Source organism: Pogoniulus pusillus, chromosome 17, assembly GCF_015220805.1.
Source record: "Pogoniulus pusillus isolate bPogPus1 chromosome 17, bPogPus1.pri, whole genome shotgun sequence".
Lineage (NCBI taxonomy): Eukaryota > Metazoa > Chordata > Aves > Piciformes > Lybiidae > Pogoniulus > Pogoniulus pusillus.
Window position 1 is genome coordinate 15,474,928 of NC_087280.1, and position 20,208 is coordinate 15,495,135.

Below are 20,208 nucleotides of genomic sequence, written 5' to 3' on the forward strand. Positions count from 1 at the left end.
TTGACTGGCAGATGAATGTTTTGGCCCAAATCTCTGCCTCTGGCTACGTGATTGTATTTTGAGGTATTAAATGAGCTTCCTGGCTTTTCTGGAGCTGGTTAGAAGCTGCAGAAGCCTGTCCTGCACCATCAGGCCTTTGGAATGGGTTGCCCAGGGAGGTGGTGGAGCCACCATCCCCAGGGTGGGGTTTCAAAGCTGCATAGATGGGGTGCTGAGGGACATGGGTTAGAGGTAGTGGCCCAGCAGTAGTGGTGGGGTTGTGAGCTTTAGGTGAGTGGTTGGACTTGATCTCAAAGGTCTCTTCCAACCTCGTGGTTCTATGATCAGGGCTCCCAGAAGGTCCTCTCCAGCAATTTGCTCCATCACCCACTGGGTAGCAATTCATTCTCACAGCGTAGAGGGGGAGACTCCGTCCCTGGAGCTGTTCAAGGCAAGGTTGGATGTGGCACTTGGTGCCATGGTCTAGCCTTGAGAACTGTGGTAAAGGGTTGGACTTGATGATCTGTGAGGTCTTTTCCAACCTTGTTGATACTGTGAAAAGGGACTTCTAGGAAGCAAAGGCAGTAAACGCAGAGCCCACCCCCACAGAGTCCCATCCCTCTCTACAGCCAGGAGATGATTTCAGTCCTTGCTGAAAAGAGTAGTTGGGCTTTGAGAGGGAAGGTGATTCATGACTTGAGTGTTTTCAGGTAGTGAGTAGGATGCATAGGGTCATTTTCTCTCCCTGGGGTCTGAGATCAACTTCTTTTGAGAGTGATGGGACCCTGGAGCAGGCTGTACAGGGAGGCTGTGGAGTTTGCTTCTCTGGAGAGATCACAAACCCTCCTGGACATTGAGATCCTGGGTAAGCTGCTGTGGGTGCCCCTGCTTAGCAGAGATATTGGACAGAATGACCTCCAGAGTCCCTTTCCACCTCTACCATTCTGTGATCCTATGGTGGCACACAGCTGAGGACCACAGTGACAAAGAGATCCACTTTTGACTGCAGTCCCATAAACGCCCCCAGCAGCTGAAAAGAGCAGGGAATAAATATTTGTCCCCAGAAAATTCAGCATCTTCTGGTTTTCCAGTACCTCTCAAACCTGAAGGGAGCCTGGAAAGCTGGAGAGGCATTTATTACAGGGGCTAGCAGTGCTACAATAAGGACCAATGGCTTAGACCAAGAGGAGGGGAGATTTGGACTCAAGATCAGGAAGAAATTCTTTCCAGTGAGGACAGTGAGACACTGGAACAGGTTGCTCAGGGAGGCTGTGGATGCCTCTTCCCTGCAGGTGCTGAAGGCCTGGTTGGATGAGGCTTTGTGCAACCTGGGCTAGTGGAAGGTGTCCCTGCCCATAGCAGGGGAGTTGGAGCTAGATGAGTTTTAAGGTCCCTTCCAACCCAAACCATTCTGTGGTTCTGCAGCTTTTCTGCTTGTGTTCTAAAATGAAAGCAGGGCTGAGAGACAACAGCACTGAGCAATTTCCCTCGCTGCAAACCAGGCCACTGCTTAAATCCTTCACAGCTCATCCTGCTGGGCTCAGCCCTGGGGTCCTCGCTGGGGTTTTTGGCTGTCTCCTGACTGAGGATTTCCTGGGGAGAGGAGGAAATGCCCATCTTGGCTCTGGATGGTGAGCAGAAGGCAGGGCTGAGGAGTGACTCAAGGGTAAAGCATCACTCTGCGGGAGGGGCAGAGGTCGGATCCTGCCTGCAGTGGGTCACCCTTTGAAGTATGCAACTAGATGAGAGAGGATAAAAGTCTGAATGTGAATCAGAAAAGGCACTGCTGAGTGTTATTCTTAGAGTGTTCTCCAGCCTTTTCTCGGCAGAGAGGATGCTTGTGGCTTCTCCCCACCTTACTGAAGCTCAAAGGTATTTAGGAATGATTGAAATGAGGTCTTTTATTCCTCAAACAAATCATCATTCCTCACCTGGCTGCAAGGAGCAAAGCTCCTCTTTGCAAGTACTGCCAAGGGCTTTCAGTAACACCCTGCTTGTTGTTCACAGGGTGCCAGACCTACATGGACATCATCATAGTCCTGGATGGATCCAACAGCATATACCCTTGGGTTGAAGTTCAACACTTCCTGATAAACATCTTGAAAAAGTTTTATATTGGCCCTGGACAGATACAAGTAAGGGTCTGCACACCTCATGTGTGTCCCCCAGCCCCTCATGGGGACTTTGTCTACGTCCCTTTTTCTACCAATGTGTCCTAATTTGCACCAAAGCTTCTCCTAAATAATCCATCAATGTAAGGATTGAAAATCTGAGCCCGTGGAAATGATGGCCACAGACAGGCTTCTATGGAGAAAGCAGCACCCCACACCCTGACCAGGCAGGGGGAGGACAAGAAGTTGCCCACAGGCCAGCAATGTGCCCTCGTGGCCAACAACAGAAATGATCTCCTAGGGTGTGGGAAGAAGAGTGTGGTCATCAGGTTGAGAGAGGTTGTCCTCTCACTCTACCCTAGAGAGGCCACAGCTGGAGTAGTGGGGCCAGTTGTGGAACAATCAGATCAAGAGAGAGTGATTGGCATTGGAATGGGCTGCCCAGGGAGGTGGTGGAGTCACCATCCCTGGAGGTGTTCAGGAAAAGCCTGGCTAAGGCACTTAGTGCCATGGTCTGGTTGATTGGCCAGGGCTGGGTGCTAGGTTGGCCTGGATGAGCTTGGAGGTCTCTTCCAACCTGGTTGATTCTGTGATTCTAAGAGAGATAGGGAACTATTTGAGATAGTCCAGTGTAGGCTACAGAGATGCTGAAGGGGCTGGAGGAGGAAAGGCTGAGAGCCCTGGGGCTTGTGGGCTCAGAGAAGAGCAGCCCTCAGGATCTGATCAATGCTCAGTAAGAGGTAAAGGGTAGGGGACAAGAGGATGAGGCCAGACTCTTGTCAGTGGTGCCCAGTGACACAATGAGAGGCAATGGGCTCAGAGTGGAAGGAGGTTCCATCTGAAGAGGAGGAAAAAAGTCTTTGGTGTGAGGGTGCTAGAGCCTTGCAGCAAGCTGCCCAGAGAGATTGTGGAGTCTCCTCTGGAAAGCTTCCAAACCCACTTGCACATTGTGATTCTGGGCAGCCTGCTGAAGGCTGGACTGGATGATCTCCAGAGGTCACTTCCCACCCTCACCATGTTGAGTTCTGAGATGAATTCATATGGAACTAGAGAAGCACTGCCCTGCGTGGAGGCAGCTTGTTCCACCTGAGCAGAGCTCCCTTTCCACTTCCTATTAGCCATCATGAGATGGTTTGGACAGGGATACCCTCAACATTCTGCACAGATAACTCCTGGTTGGGCCCCATCTGAAAGTGTTCTGGGTCCCCAGTGGGTCACAGCAGATCTGCATCCCCTTAAACCTTTCCAGCAAGTAAAGAATGAAGTAAAATTGAGCATTGCCAATGATCCCTCAGAGGGAAAACTGGAGCAAGTGGGGACAAAGGGGTTGCTTTTTAATGGTGGTTGTCATTTCACGTGCTTCATTGTGTTGTAGGTGCTTGCTCCATGGAGGGTTGTTGGTGTCCTTTGTGATACTCCTTTACTCCCTAGGTTGGAGTCGTGCAGTATGGAGAAGATGTTGTCCATGAGTTTCACTTAAACGACTACAGGTCTGTAAAAGATGTGGTAGCAGCTGCCAGTCACATCGAGCAACGAGGAGGCACAGAGACCAGGACTGCCTATGGCATAGAGTTCGCTCGGTAAAAGTCACTCAGCTGCCTCTGCTCCCGACAGCCGCTTGGACATCAGCACTCCCCTTCCCTCTCTCTCCCTCCTCTTCAGTTCTCCATCTCTCTTCCTCCAGGTTTCCCCTCTCTCTCTCTCTCCCTCCCCCCCCTCCCCCCTCGCCTCCAGGTGTCCTCCCCCTCTCTCTCGCCTCCAGGTGTCCTCCCTCTCCCCCTCTCCTCCAAGTGACCTCCCTCTCTCCTTCGGTTTCCCTCTCCCTCTCCTTCAGGTGTCCCCTCCCTCTCCTTCTCCTTCAGGTGTCCCCTCCCTCTCCTCCTTCTTCAGGTGTCCTCCCCCTCCCCCTCTTTCTCAGGTGTCCTCCCCCTCCCCCTCTTCCTCAGGTGTCCTCCCCCTCTTCCTCAGGTGTCCTCCCCCTCTTCCTCAGGTGTCCTCCCCCTCTCTCTCTTCCTCAGGTGTCCCCTCCCTCTCCTTCAGGTGTCCTCCCTCTCTCTCTCTCCTTCAGGTTTCCTCCATCCTTCCCAGCTCCTCTTTCCTCCCTGCTTAGAGAGCAGGGTGTACCACCAGGCTGACAGTGGTATTTGAAAACGTAGCTACTTAACGTTTGATTGATGCTTCCCAAACAATGCATTACAAACCTGCTCCATCCACCAGCGGCAGTTGGCCCAGAAGGGAGGTGCAGCAGGACGCACCTGAAGGTGTATCCTCCTTCTGAAAGCACACAGAGTTGAGCTCTCAGCCCCAAAATGTGCCTTCAGGTCTCCTCCAGGCACCAGAGCTTCTTCTGCTGACTATTTTTCAGGCTGTGCCAGGGGAGATTTAGGCTGGAGGTGAGGAGAAAGTTCATCACTGAGAGAGTCATTGGGCAATGGAATGGGCTGCCCGGGGAGGTGGTGGAGTCGCCGTCCCTGGGGCTGTTCAAGGCAGGATTGGACGTGGCACTTGGTGCCATGGTCTAGCCTTGAGCTCTGTGGTAAAGGGTTGGACTTGATGATCTGTGAGGTCTCTTCCAACCTTGATGATACTGTGATACTGTGATACTATTTTTGGGCACCCAGAAGCTTGGTACAGGCACAACCCACATCTCCATCTCCTGTGATGTCTCTGGCACTTGTGCCTGTTGCCAATGCCCTGGCTGCAAGCTTAAGGCGTTTTGCCGAATTAAAGGCTCCTCTCCTGCAAGAAGCCAGCTCCACGGGTGGGAAAAAAATCTCCTTTCAAAACGCCTAAACGTTTCCTGAGAGTCTTGCAGCCAACTGCACCTCGCCAAGGTCTCACAGCCCGGCAGACCCCGCCTGGTGCCTTCTGCCGTGGGCGATGGGGTGCAGGCTTGGGCGGGGGGGCTGGGGGGCTCCGTGTCCCTCCCGGCGAGGCTGAGGGCATCTCTTCAATTGCAGCTCGGAAGCGTTTCAGAAAGGTGGCCGGAAGGGGGCAAAGAGAGTAATGATTGTAATCACAGATGGAGAGTCGCACGACAGCCCAGACCTGGAGAGGGTGATCGAGGACAGCGAGAAGGACAACGTCACCAGATACGCCGTGGCCGTAAGCGCAGGGGGAGCCTCCTGCGGCGGGACGAGGGGTGATGCTCTAAACCAAAAGAGGGAGACGCGGACTGGAGAGAAGGGAGATGCTGAGGGTGGTGAGAGCCTGGCCCATGTGCCCTGAGAGGTGGGAGAGTGGTGAAATACTGGCTCAGGTTGCCCAGAGATGTGGTTTAGGCTCTGTCTCTGGAGACGTTCAAGGTAAGGATTGATGGGACCCTGAGCAACCTGGTCTAGTTGGGGATGCCTCTGCTCGAAGCAGGGCGGTTGGTGAGGTGATGCCCAGTAACAGGACAAAGGGCAATGGGTGGAAGCTGAGGCATAGGAGGTTCCATGTGGGCCTGAGGAGGATTTTTTTTTCCTGTGAGGGTGACAGAATGCTGGAACAGGCTGCCCAGGGAGGTTGTGGAGTTTCCCTCTCTGGAGGTAATCAAGAACCATCTGGATGTGTCACAGTGTGATCTGCTCTGGCAGGGGGGCTGGACCAGATGATCTTCTGAGGTCACAGAATCAACCCGTTTGGAAGAGACCTCCAAGATCATCCACTCCAACCTATCCCCCAGCCCTATCCAGTCAGCCAGACCATGGCACTAAGTGCCTCAGCCAGTCTTCTCTTGAACACCTGCAGGCATGGTGACTCCACCACCTCCCTGGGCAGCCCATTCCAATGCCAATCACTCTCTCTGGGAAGAACTTCCTCCTAACATCCAGCCTAGACCTTCCCCAGCACAATTTGAGACTGTGTCTCCTTGTTCTGGGAGAAGAGGCCACCCCCCAGCTGGCTACAATGTCCCTTCAGATAGCTGTAGACAGCAACCTTCCAGCCCCTGACATTCTATGATTCTATGATGACCTTCAAGGGTCCCTTCCAACCTGATGCATTCTGAGATGCCCCATCCCTGGAACCATTCCAGGTCAGGTTTTCTGGAGCTCTGAGCAACCTGCTGTAGGTGCAGATGTCCCTGCTAACTGCAGGGGGTTGGGATAGATGGCCTCAACAGGTTCCTTTCCACTCAAACCAGTCTGGGATCTTATAGTTCTATGACCCTTTGGGCAACAAGTAGCTTCAAAAGCCATGCTGAGCTTGGTGGTGCCCTGTGCAGTCCAATGCCATGGGACTGCCACCTCCACCACTCCCAGCATGTTGGTTGAGGTTCATGTAGCTGGTCCTGCTATTAGAGGAGGTGGTGAGGTGATTTGCTCTGGCTCTGGTTGCCAGAGCAGACACCATGTCTGAGGATAGGAAGGACTCAAATCACATGCAGGGTACCTGGAAGAAACGCAGCAGGTCCTTGCTCCTTGCTTTGCTTCCTCAGTGGGATGTCAGTTGCCAAGGCTGTTGGGCTGCTTCCATATAGACATCCCTCAGGAGCTCTGGGACAGCTCTGTCCATCAGATCAAAACCCTTGAGTACTCCATTCCCATTTCAACTCCAGGTGCTGGGTTATTACAACAGAAGAGGAATCAACCCTGAAGCCTTTCTGAACGAGATCAAATTCATAGCAAGCGACCCTGATGACAAGCATTTCTTTAATGTCACAGATGAAGCAGCCCTCAAAGACATTGTGGATGCACTTGGAGAAAGGATATTTAGCTTGGAAGGTGAGTGATGCTCTTCTTTGACCTATCCCAATCAGTCAGGCTACAGCAAGCTGCTAGAGATGTGTTGTCAGTCCTCATTACGCTGAATTTGAACTGGTCATGCTGGGAGGATTCCCTGATGTCTGTATCACTGGGAACCTAAAGTAACACTTTGGATGTCTCCATATAGGAAGAAATGTCTTGATTTTGAGTGGTTTGCATTCTTCAGGAGCACAGGTCCCCTTTCCTCAAAAGGTGACCTCTCATCTTGCAACTAGTGCAGGTGAAGGGTGGCAGCATCCATAGAGGTGAAGGCTGAACTGTTGGAAAACAGCTCTGTGGAGAAGGACCTGGGAGTGCTGGTGGAAAACAAAGTCAGCATGAGCCAGCAATGTGCCCTTGTAGCAAAGAAGGCCAATGGTGTCCTGGGGTGCATGAGGTAGATTGTGGCCAGCAGTTTGAGAGAGGTTCTCCTGCCCACCTACTCTGACCTAGTGAGGCCACAGATGGAGGACTGGGGTCATTTCTGGTCTCCCCAGTTCAAGAGGGACAAGAAACTACTGGAGAGAGTCCAGCAGATGCTAAAAAAGATGCTGAAGGGCCTGGAGCATCTCTGTGAGGAGGAATGGCTGAGAGCCCTGGGGCTGGTGAGCCTGGAGAAGAGCAGCCCCAGAGGGGATCTGATCAGTGCTCAGCAAGAGAGAAAGGGCCCATGGGGTGCCAGAGGATGGGGCCAGACTCTTGTGAGTGATGCCCAGTGACAAGACAAGGGGCAGTGGACACAAAGGGGAAGCCAGGAGGTTCCATCTGAAGATGAGGTGAAGTTTGTTTGTTGTGAGGACACTGGAGCCCTGGAGCAGGCTGCCCAGAGAGGCTCTGGAGTTTCCTTTTCTTGAGAGATTCCAAACCCACTTGATCATTATGATGCTGGGCAAGCTGCTGTGAGTGATGCTGCTTTAGCAGGAGGGTTGGACTGGTTGATCTCCAAAGGTCCCATCTCACCCCCACCATGCTGGGATTCTGGGATTATTTGCAGAGCTGGGGGGGTGTTTTGTCATTCACAGCAAACCTTTGAAGTTTGGTGTGGGGTTCATCTGCTCTTCAACATCTTTCTGCCCATTAAGTTCCATTCAAACCCAGCTGGACTATAAATGGGCAAAACCCACACACTGACTGCCAGGAACTGCCTGGGGTGGGAGATGAGGCAGGAATGGAAATTATGGGAATAATGTGAGGGCTTTTTTTGGGTTATTGGCTGAAATTAAATATCAGGAAATACTTGTGTTCGAACTGAGAGTGCTTCTGTCCATCCTGTGACAAGGTGGTTGGGCTCCAAAGCTAAATCTGTCTACATTTCACAAGAAATTGGAAGAGAAGGTGTAGAGCTCTCACTCAAAACTAGACATCTGAGGCCTTGGAAGAATTCTGGTCAAACCATCTTGCAAACTCCTCACCAGCTTGCCAGTTACTTTGGTCCAACCTTGCTCCAACAATTCTCTGTTGAAGAAAGCTTCCCTTGGTGTGAAGCTTCACCCAGAGAAAAGAAGAGATGAAGAAGAAATTATTTGCTGTGAAGGAGTGAGACAGGCCCATGTTGCCCTGAGGGGTGGGAGATGTCCCATCTCGGCACTGATTCCAGGTGAGGTTATTTGGGGCTCTGAGCAACCTGCTCTAGTTGCAGATGTTGAGGTGCTGGAACCTGTCCAGAGAAGGGCGACAAAGCTGGTGAGGAGCATGGAGCACAGCCCTGTGAGGAGAGGCTGAGGGAGCTGGGGGTGTGCAGCCTGCAGAAGAGGAGGCTTAGAGCAGACCTCATTGCTGTCTGCAACTACCTGAAGGGAGGCAGTAGCCAGGTGGGGTTGGTCTCTTCTGCCAGGCAAGCAGCAAGAGAACAAGGGGACAGAATCTTAAGTTGTGCCAGGGAAAGTATAGGCTGGATGTTAGGAGAAAGTTCATTACAGAGAAAGTGATTGGCATTGGAATGGGCTGCCCAGGGAGGTGGTGGAGTCACCGTCCCTGGAGGTGTTCCAGCAAAACCTGGCTGAGGCACTTAGTGCCATGGTCTGGTTGATTGGGCAGGGCTGGGTGCTAGGTTGGGCTGGCTGAGCTTGGAGGTTTCTTCCAACCTGGCTGATTCTGTGTTCCTGCTGACTGCAAGAAGGTTGGGCTAGATGGCCTTGAAAGGTCTCTTGCATCCCACACCACTTGAAGACTCTATGATCCTGTGAGAAAGGAGCTTGGGCAAGTCACCATCAGTGGTTAGAAACCAACATTAAATCTCTTCAAAGGACTGAAGTCAGATTCTTGGACCTGGAGGAGCTGAGTTAGATTTTGATGCTCTCCTGGGATCAAACAGCATCCTAACCATCCTGGCTCCACCAGTGTGACTTTCAGACCCCAGCAGTGGAGAGAGAGAGGGAAGAAAGCAGATGTTGGTCTTTCCAAACCCTGTTCAATGCCAGCCAGCCCCAAGGTGGGTGGATGGGTGTGTAGATGGGTGGGATGGGTGGCTGTGTGAATGGATCACCAGTCTGGGGTTCTTTGATTCATCCATTTGCAGTTACAATGCAATATCTTTCAAATCCACCCTTTCTGTGTGCTCTCAAAGGCTGGAAAGGAGAGAAGCACATCAGAGCAGAGCTCCCAGGACCTATTAGCAGACAGAGAATGATAGAATCCCAGTCTGGTTTGGGTTGGAAGGGACCTTTCAAGGTCATTTAGTCCATCCTCCTTGCAGTCAGCAGGGACATCTGTGACTAGAGCAGGCTGCTCAGAGCCCCAAACACTCTGACCTGGAATGAGCTTGAGTAATTTGGTGATTTAGGAGGAAACAGGCTCATGTGTGGCAACCAAGGTCCTTGGTGCTCCAGGTGGGGTAGAGATGGATGCTGATACTTTTCTGAGCCTCCAAGACGCTACACAGCTCCTGCAGCAAACCAAATCTCTCCATGACATGCAAATTCCTGTTGGTTTTGTTGTTTTTAAGGAACCAACAAGAATGAAATCTCCTTTGGCTTGGAAATGTCCCAGACTGGATTTTCATCACACGTTGTGGAAGTAAGTGACTAAATGTGAAGGGACTTCTTGCTCCTGCCTCTGCAAGGATGTGTCTCATGCTTCTTATCATCACCAGCAGCTGCAGGTGGGGAGTGAAGTATTTTTGGGCAAGCTCTTAATCCTGAAGCTAAGTTGCTAACACCAGCATCAAGAAGAAAATGCTGCTGGTGTTGATTTATCTCATGGGGAAGGGAGCTGCTGACAGATCTTCCTTATTAGGTCCAGCCTGTAACAGCTCCTCCCAGTGCTACAACCTTTTCAAAGGGACGTGCCATGGTGCTTGGTGGTGGTGGGGAGCAAAGAGTAGTCAGTCTCCTTCCACCCATGGGATCTGTGGGCTAGGAGGTCCAAGTAAAGACCACCTTGGAGTTTTGCTGGGGAGAAAGGCATGCTGAGAAGGCATTGGTGGGATGGGAATGTCATCCCAGCACATTGAACTGTCTCCATCTTTCCTTTGGAGAAGGGTTTGCTTCTTTTTTTCTGTTTTGTTTCAGGTCCCCTCACCCATCTCAGCCTCAGTTTGAATCAACTTTGCCCATAATGAAGAATTGTCTACATTTGGCAAGGAAAACCCTCAAAGTGCTTCTCTTCTTCCACAGGATGGGATCTTACTGGGGGCAGTGGGTGCCTACGACTGGAATGGAGCTGTCCTGAAGGAAACCAGCAGTGGGAAGGTCATTCCCCTGAGGGAATCTTACCTCCAGGAGTTCCCTGAGGAACTGAAAAATCATGGAGCATATTTAGGTGAGAAAGACAAATGAGGGTCTGAATTAGTGGTCTCTCTGCCTCTTCTCCTCACAGAGATGCTCCAGGCCCCTCAGCATCTTTGTAGCCTCCACTGGACTTTCTCCAGTCGTTTCTTGTCTCTCCTGAACTGGGGAGCCCAGACCTGGATGCAGCCCTCCAGCTGTGGCCTAACTAGAGCAGAGTAGAGGGGCAAAATAAATGCAGAGTTAGCCCAGACACTGGCCAGCCTGGGTCCTCTTCAGCACTCCCTGGCATGGCTATAAAGCACTGCTGGGACTCCATGCCTAGGGAGGAAGTACCTGCTGGGTTAATTTGTTCCATGTGTGGCTCTTGACAGAGTGAAAATGTCAGCCTGGGATGCAAAATGATGCCTTCCTCCAGAGATGTAGTGCCAGGCTGAGCTGCCCCAAGACCAGGAGTGGGCTGAGATGTCGTGGGGTCCTCCTCCACCAGGAGCCCTTGGACATACACTGCTTAGGGATATGGCTTAGCACCAACTTAGGTAGAGTTAGAGAGAGTGGTTGGACTCAGTGACCCTAAAGATACTTTCCAACCAAAATGATTCAGTGACTCTACACTGAGATTCCCTCAGGCTGCAAATGTTGCTGTCAAGCACCAGCAAAGTCTTTCACGCTTGGTTTAGGACACAATGTTGCTGGGGGTCTCCACAGAGTGGGACAGCAAGAGCTGAAGCCTTGCACCTTGCTGGTGTTTAACTTGATGTGAGCCATGAAGCAGAAGGCTAAATCAGGCCAAGAATTGGACCTGGCTTTGAGGAAAGAAGGATTTTGCACAGGATTTTCCAGTTGCATTAGGCAGAGTCAGAACTGTTGGCATGGCTGCACGGCTCAGGGTGTAGGTAGGACACAAGCAGGCGGCTCCAAGCCCAGGGTCAAGGCGCTGGGGTTTGATTCAACGGCTTTTATCTCCGAGGGAATCTGCTTTTCTGGCTTCCTGATGTGGGAGGTGGCCAGAGGTGTGTCAGCAGCTGGGGGCTAAAGGGAGGCAGAGGCTGGGAGCTGCTTGGCCGTGCTCAGCCCCACTCTCCTGCCTTGCAGGTTACACTGTCTCCTCCGTCATCTCCGCCCAGCGCCAGCGCATTTACGTGGCAGGAGCGCCCAGGTTCAACCACACTGGCAAAGTCATCATCTTCAGCATGCACAACAACCGCAACCTCACCATCCACCAGGCGCTGAAGGGAGAGCAGGTAATGCCCGCACACACCCGCTGCGGCAGTGCCAGCCTGCTGAGGGTCAGATGGCACCTCTGGGCATCATCCAGTCCAACCCCCCCGGTAAAGCAGCATCACCCACAGCAGCGTGCCCAGCATCACAATGACACGAGGAGTTTGGAAGCTCACCAGACAAAGAGATTCCACAACCTCTCTGGGCAGCCTGCTTCAGGGCTTCAGCACACTCGCACCAAAGAATTTCTCCCCATCTTTGGGTGGAACCTCCTGGCTTCCCCTTTGTGCCTGTTGCCCCTTGTCCTGTCATGAGCACCACTGACAAGAGTTTGGTCCATCCTCTTGCACCTCACCCTTTAGATCTTGCTGAGCATTGAGCAAATCCCCTCTCAGGCTGCTCTTCTCCAGGCTCACCAGCCCCAGGGCTCTCAGCCTTTCCTCCTCACAGAGATGCTCCAGGCCCCTCAGCATCCATTGGACTCCCCAGTAGTTCCCAGTCTGTCTTGAACTGGGAAGCTCAGAACTAGGCCCACTCCAGCTGTGGCCTTACTAGGGCAGAGTAGAAGGGCAGGAGAACCTCCCCTGAACCTGCTAGCCACACTCTTCATGTCCTCAAGGATGCTGCATGGACTTTTCCCCTGGCACGTGTGCTTCCTCAGTCCTCCTCCTTCCTTTTGCAAATGGATCCATTTAAATGCCTCATCCACAGGATGTTCTGACTGTCCACGTGCCCACAGCTCAAATTCCATGGCTGCAGCAAGGACAGGGCTTGAAATGCCCCTATGGTCACCACAGGGGTGGGTAGTAGTTTCCCAGAACACCAGGAGCATTGCCCCCATGCCTCCTCTCCTCTCTCTGCTCCAGATCGGCTCCTACTACGGCAGCGAGATCAACTCCCTCGACGTCAACAGCGACGGCGTCACCGACGTCCTGCTGGTGGGAGCCCCCATGTTCTTCAGCGAGGGCAGGGAGAGGGGCAAGGTTTACGTCTACACCCTGCAAGAGGTATGTGGCAGCACCACTGGGCGAGCTGGGCATGCCACAGGAACTGTGCCCCACTCGCATCACTGCGCTCGCACCCACCGGTTTCCGTTGAAGGGACACAGTAGGGGTGGTGAGACCCTGCAACAGGTTGCCCAGATGAAGCTTGAAGGTCTCTAGAGGAGACTCCACAACCTCTCTGGGCAGCCTGCTCCAGGGCTCCAGCACCCTCACACCAAAGAACTTTTATCTCATGTTTTGGACATCTTTAACTTGATCGGGCTGCTCAGCATCCAACCTTGAATATCTCCTGGGATGGGACCTCCACCACGTCTCTGGGCAACCTGGCGTGGCTGTGTGAGAGCTGAGGAGGATTTGTCTGATTGCCTTGTTTGTTGAATATCTCGGGGAGGGGGGGTGCTCAGCATCAGTGAAGGGAGCCCAGGCAATGCTGGAGCAGAGCAAACTCACATCAAGGCTTCACTGCTCCCAGCCAGGCAAGCTTCCCAGCTTTGAGGAGGTGATGCACAGGGTGCAAGAAGAAGTCCCAGTGCTCCTGAACCCTGAGGGGATGATGCACAAAGCGGGGTGTTTGGAACATGGGTGTCTCTCTAGAGAAGCAGTCCCTGTTCACTTTGCATTCACTCCAATGGGAATCCTCCTGCCTGGAGGCTGGACTAGGCATGGAGTAGCAGGAAGCAGCAAGATTGGTTCCTCCACCTTCATCATTTCAGGGCACAGATGGGATATGTGTCACCCCCATCCCCTGCCCTGGCGTGCAGCAGTGCACTGGGGTGGGACCAGCTTTCCTGCTGCTCAAACTGGGCTCCAAATGCAGATTCTGAGTCAACTCCATCAGGCTCCAGACATGTGAGGCAGGAACCAAGTAATGGTCTACATCTAAGACTGCAGAGCTCAGTCAGAGCAAGGGAAGACCCACATCTGCAGCACAACTTTTTATACCATTATTCATGTAGATTGATAGGAACCAAAGACAAAGTAAGTGTGGGGCTGATGAGGGGCCAAGGACGTGCTGAGCAGAAAAGTCCCACAGCCCCAGCAGGGCTCTCACCTTCTTCCTTAAAGACTTAGCTCTTTGAGGGCATTCTTCTGTTGCCTGGTTTGCTGCTGCTGCTGATTTAGGGGTGGGGTTTTGTTGCCTTTTCTCTCTGGCTGGCCCAGCAGAACCACTTCGTTTCCAGTGGTGCCCTGGTTGATCTGCAGAGCTACCAGAACTCCCGCTTCGGCTCCTGCATCGCTGCTGTGCCCGACCTCAACCAAGACTCCTACAACGACCTCGTGGTGGGGGCACCTCTGGAGGATGAGCACCAAGGAGCAATATATATCTTCCTTGGCTTCAAAGAGACCATCCTGAAGAAGTACAAGCAGGTACAACACCCAGGTGCTTCAGCTGTCACAGTATCACAGTATCACAGTATCACCAAGGTTGGAAGAGACCTCACAGATCATCTAGTCCAACCCTTTACCACAGTGCCCAAGGCTAGACCATGGCGGACAAGGGGCAGTGGTTTTAAGCTGGAGCAGGGTAGATTTGGACTGGGCAGTAGGAAGGTCTTTACTATGAGCCTAGAGAAGACAGGCTCAGGGTTGACCTCATTGCTGTCTACAACTACCTGAAGGAACATTGTAGCCAGGTGGGGGTTGGTCTCTTTTCTCAGGCAACCAGCAACAGAACAAGGGGACAGAGTCTCAATTTGTGCCGGGAAGAGTATAGGCTGGATGTTAGGAGGAAGTTGTTGCCAGAGAGAGTGATTGGCATTGGAATGGGCTGCCCAGGGAGGTGGTGGGGGCACCATCCCTGGAGGTCTTCAAGAAAAGACTGGATGAGGCACTTAGTGCCATGGTCTAGTTGACTGGATAGGGCTGAAGGATAGGTTGGATTGGATGATCTTGGAGGTCTCTTCCAATCTGGTTGATTCTATGAGGGTGGTGAGACACTGGGATGGATTGCCCAGAGAAGTTGTGGGCATCTCATCTCTGGAAGTGCTTAAGGTCAGGCTGGATGCAGCTCTGGGCAAGCTGGTCCAGTAGGAGGTGTCCCTGCCTGTGTCAGAGGGGATGGAACTTGCTGATCTTTAAGGTCACTTCCAACCCAAACCATTCTATGATTTTCTCCTGTGAAGGATCCAGGACAAAGCAGACCTAGGGTATGGGAAACATGCTTAAGTCCTTGAGTGCTTAGCTTGGCACAACAGAGTGCAGAGTGCTGTAGATAAAATATTTTGTGGATTCACAGAATGGTTTGGGTTGGAAAGAACCTTAAAGATCACCTACTTCCAGTCCTCCTGCCATGAGCAGGAACACCTTCTACTAGAGCAGCTTGCTCAAGGCCTCATCCAACCTGGCCTTGAACACTTCCAAGGAGGGAGCATCCACAACCTCTCTTGGCAACTTCACTACCTTCACTGTAAAAATATCTTACACTTGGGAGAAGTAGTAAATGCAGAGTAAATTCAGCAGGACTCTCTGGATGGTGTCTCCAAAGAGAAATGGCACTTCAGGCCATGGTTTAGTGGGCATGGTAGTATTGGGCCGATGGTTGAGCTTCATCTTAGAGGTCTTTTCTAACCTCAGTGATTCAATAAATCACTCCCTGGGAAGTGCTGGTTGGTGCAGACACTTGGAGAGGGACATCTTCAGTGGCGTGGTGGAGGCTGGTGTGACAAAGCCCTCCAGGGATGCTGGAGCCCAGGCTGGATTCTCCTCTTTGCTTTTCAGCGGATAGCAGCTGCCGACCTCGCTCCAGGCTTGATGTATTTTGGATGCAGCATCCATGGGCAGCTGGACCTGAATGAAGATGGGCTCGTGGACTTGGCTGTTGGCTCTCTGGGCAATGCTGTGTTGCTGTGGTTAGCTCTGTCTCCTTTGGAACTTTCTTCTGCCCAGAGCTTCTTGCAATATGCTGTCATTTTGAGGGGCTGGTGGGGGAGGGGAAACCTGATCTCCCAATAATCTGAGCCATCTTTCCACAATAATGACCCTCTGTCTGGTGAGGCCATGGGATTTCCATGATGTTGGGCCCTAGAAAGATGTCAGAGATGTTTCCACCTTCAATTTCACCACTGGTTGCCCAGGAGTTTCAAACCAGCTAATTGGTTTGTGGGGATTTTCCCAGGCTCTTCACTGATAACAACAACTTCATGTGTTTAAATATTGATTAGTGTTCAGGAAGTCCCCTTGAAGCTGATAGCATGGAGGGCAGATGAGCCCAGTAGAAATGGACCACCCTGGGCTCTGCCTTGGACAGTGCTATGTTCAGACAAGTGGTCAAATCCTGTTCTTGCTGCTGAGCTACTCCACTGGCATGAGAAGGAGGCAAACATATGGAAGGGATTTTGTTCTTCAAGAGCTGTGTTGATGAGCTGAGAGTAGGGCAGCACACTGTGATGGCCTTTGGTCTTCCTCAGCACCTTCCTCAGCATGAGGAGAAACTTCTTTGGTGTAAGACTGCTGGAGCCCTGAAGCAGGCTACCCAGAGAGGTTGTGGAGTCTCTCTCTCTAGAGACTTTCCAGACCCATCTGGTTGCATCCTTGTGTGACCTGTCCTAGGCGATCCTGCTTTGGCAGGGGGAGTTGGACCCAATGATCTCCAGAGGTCTCTTCCTACCTCTACTGATCTATGCTTCTATGATTCCTGTTGCCAATAACATGGGTGAAAAGGTGTGGAATGGGTGAAGCTGGAGGCTCTTGGAGGATGCAGCAGATTCATGGGGGCATCCCACTGCACAGCATATCTCTTGATCCTTCCTTGCCCTACAGGTCCCGCAGCGTGGTCCAGATCAATGCCAGCATGCGCTTCGAGCCCTCCAAAATCAACATCTTCACCAAGGACTGCAAGAGGAATGGGAAGGATGCCACTTGCATGTCAGCCTTCATCTGCTTCACTGCCATCTTCCTCTCATCCCACTTCCAGACAACCAGCGTGGGTAAGCAGCATGGCACACGTGACCAAAACCCCAACTCATCCAAGTTATTTAGGTCTCTAGCCAAGATGGATCACCCACCTTCTGCCAAGGGAAACCACCCAAGAGCTTGGCATGTCTGGAGACGTGCACATTGCCACCCTCCACATCCCTTTTCACTCACAATTTTGTCCCAGTGCTGGCTTAAAGAGCAGGGGTGGCAGTTCTGCCATTAAGCAGTGCCAAAAAACAGCCCAAGGAAGGCACAACCTGCTGTGTATTGAACCTCTTCTCTCACCTACACTCCGGGGCAAAGCTCTTCTGTAGCTCATCTTGCTGTGGGACATGTGATGGAGATGTCACCACCACCTCACCAACCAGTGGGACAGGAGAGTACGTGCCCAGACCACCTTCTGCAGAGCTCATCCACCCTCCCCACTCCAGGGACAGGACACATCTGCTGACCATCTGTGCATGTTTCCTGCTGGCCCAGGGAATCTCTCTGAAGTTACTGCCCAGCTCTGCTATTGAACCCTCCCATGCTGCTGTGATCTTGGGTTTGCCCAGTGGATCACAGAATCCAAGCATAGTGAGGGTTGGAAGGGATCTCTGGAGATCATCCAGTCCAACCCCACCCTGCTGAAGCAGCTTGCCCAGCATCACAATGGCCAAGGGGTTTGGAAGCTTTCCAGAGGAGAAGACTCCACAACCTCTCTGGGCAGTCTGCTTCAGGGCTTCAGAACCCTCACAACAAAGAAGTTTCTCCTCATCTTCAGTAGAACCTCCTGGTTCCCCTTTGTGCCTGTTTGCCTCTTGTCCATTACTGGGCACCACTGAGAAGCAGTCTGGCCCATCCTCTTGCCCCTCGCCCTTCATCTCTTGCTGAGCACTGAGCAGATCCTCTCTGGGGCTGCTCTTCTGCAGGCTCACCAGCCCCAGGGCTCTCAGCCTTTCCTCTTCACAGAGATGCTCCAGGCTTCTCAGCATCTTTGTAGCCTCCAGTGGACTCTTCCCAGTAATTTCCTGTCTCTCTTGATCCCACTACTAGGTCAGGGTAGAGCAAGAGAGGAACTTCCCTTGACCTGCTGGCTGCACTCTTCTTCATGCCCCCCAGGAGACCATTTGCCTTCTTGGCCACGAGGGCACATTGTTGGCTCATGATAACTTCAGGGTCCTTCCCTATGGAGCTGGTCCCCAACAGGTCATCCCCTCACCCTGTACCGGTGCAGTTGTTGTTCCTCCCCAGATGCAGACCATACACTTGCCTTCTTGCTCATGACTCCAGCTCTAACAGGAGGCGAGGGAGACCTCCTGCTCTCTACAACTCCCTGAAAGGAGGTTGGAGTCAAGTGTGGATTGGTCTCTTTTTCCCAGGAATAAGTGACAGGACAATAGGAAGTAGCTCTACATTGCACCAGGGGAGGTTTAGGTTGCACATGAAGAAAAATGCCTTCCCCAAAAGAGTTGTCAAGGCCTGGCCACAGATGCTCAGGGCAGTGGTGGAGCCCCCATCCCTCAGGGGAGTTCCAAAGCCATCTAGATGTGATGCTGACAGCCATAGTTCAGCAGTGACCTGGCAGTGCTGCTTTAACAAGTGGACTTGATAATCTTAAAGGTCCCTTCCAACCCAATCAGCTCAGGGATTCTAATGGCCTGGATGCACAAGAGTCTGGTTTTGGCCCAGGGTAGCTCTCTAGTTCCCTGAGGGCTCTGCTGTCCTTGCAGCCCTGCGGTACAACACCACCATCGACGAGCGCAGGTACACCTCACGAGCTCACCTGGATGAGAGTGGAGAGAGGCACACGCAGAAGAGGCTGGTGCTGCTGGCTGGGCACAAGCACTGTGACAAGCTCCAGTTCCATGTCTTGGTGAGTATGGAAGAGGACAAGGCTGGGGTCTCCTCCTCTCCTTGCCCCTGGCAGGTGTTCTGCACCTTGCACAAACAAGTGGTGTGCTGAGATGTGGTCAGAGGAGCCTCAGTGGCTTCATCTCCATGTCTGGATTTCTTCACACTGGGTTTGATGTGGTCAAGGATGGAGCTGCTGGTGCACAGCAGCTGCTGGGTCCCCAGGCAGTGATCTCATTGCAGCCCCAGCTTCCTGGAGCTGCTAGCTGTGCCCTCAGGGAGGGTGTGCACTCCTGACGCCAGGGTCAGGCTGGTTCTCCTGCTCAGCATTTGGTGAAAACCCCCTTCTTTTTTTTTTGCCCATTAGGAACCAAATTCCTCCTTGCCAGTCCCCACTGCTCTCACCCTCTGACCACCAAGGCCCTCGTGCTTGGGTGCAGGGGCTGGCAAGCCCTTCTGCATCGCTCACAGGGAACAGCTGATGCACAAATCTGGCCAAATTCGAGCATTCCCAGTGAATGATGAGGATGTTGTGGAGGCCAGGGAGGGCTGAGCTGCCAGACTGGCCCAGCCCCAAGCCCCAGCCTGAACTGGCGTGAACTTCTGGGAAATTCAAGTCTGGAGCTTGCTATGGAGCTTGTGAATTAGCCCAAGAAGCTTCAGAGCATTCAACTGCTGGGCTAAGAATGGTCAGAGAGCTGCTGTAGTAGTGCAGCTTCACTGGCAGGTAGATGAGCCTTGAGTAAAGGTTGCAGGACAACTCTGCCTCACCCTAGGAACAGCCCTTCCCCAGAGCATCCACCTGTTGGAGCCAGCAGCTCCATAGTGAGACATTTCTAGCACCACCAGACATGTAGGTGTGTGTGGCTGCCAAGCAACTGAGCTTGGGATGTCCTTGTTGCTAGGTAAGGGTTAGCTGGAGGCACAGGATGATTGCACACCAAGACTGCAAAGCTTTTCTTTCAGAAGATAAAATCACACATGGCTGTAGCTCTGCTTTACCTTGCTGCCTGATGCCATCCCACCAGGAGCAGGAACCTTGTCCATCTCAACCATGCATTCTGTCCACCACAGGACACAGCTGATTACGTGAAGCCAGTGACATTCTCCATCAGCTATGACCTGGAGCACTCTGAGGATGGTCCCATGCTGGATGATGGCTGGCCCACCTCGCTCAAGGTCTCGGTAAGTAGCAGCATTGTCCTCCCAGGCTGCCTTTTATAAGGCACTTAGTCAGTAGATTTAGCTCTGGAGGTCACCTTTGCTTCTTTGTATGTAATCCCTGAGCCCTCCCCATGATCAACAGAATCCTAGAACAGTTTGCATGGGAAGGAATCTTAAAGGTCACCTAGTTCCAACTCCTATGCCATGGGAAGGGACAGCTGCAGCTAGAGCAGGTTGCTCAGAGCCCCAGACAACCTGACCTGCCTGGGTCCAGGCATGGGGCATCTCCTGCCTCTCTGGGCAGCCCAGGCCAGGCTCTCGCCACCCTCAGGGTCAGGTTCTCCCTTCTCTCCAGTCTGGGTCTCCTCTTTTAGGTCAAAGCCAATCACCCCTGGTCTGTCTCAGCAGATCCTGCTCAAAATCCTTGTCCCCATTGGAATAGGCCTGCCCAGGAAGTGGTGGAGTCACCATCCCTGGAGGTGTTCAAGAAAAGCCTGGATGAGGCACTTAGTGCCATGGTCTAGTTGCT

At 52.5% G+C, this 20,208-nt stretch overlaps 1 protein-coding gene across 1 annotated transcript in view; it reads left to right on the forward strand.

Annotated features, from left to right (window-relative positions):
- The window catches only part of ITGA11 (integrin subunit alpha 11), a 72,117-nt gene that overhangs the window by 30,675 nt on the left and 21,234 nt on the right, over positions 1–20,208 (forward strand). Inside the window, 13 exon segments of the mRNA XM_064157874.1 lie at positions 1,987–2,114; positions 3,522–3,670; positions 5,051–5,195; positions 6,631–6,796; positions 9,762–9,832; positions 10,432–10,576; positions 11,638–11,786; positions 12,630–12,770; positions 13,932–14,135; positions 15,486–15,616; positions 16,527–16,693; positions 18,395–18,537; positions 19,590–19,700. Coding sequence (XP_064013944.1) covers positions 1,987–2,114; positions 3,522–3,670; positions 5,051–5,195; positions 6,631–6,796; positions 9,762–9,832; positions 10,432–10,576; positions 11,638–11,786; positions 12,630–12,770; positions 13,932–14,135; positions 15,486–15,616; positions 16,527–16,693; positions 18,395–18,537; positions 19,590–19,700 — 1,850 coding nt within the window.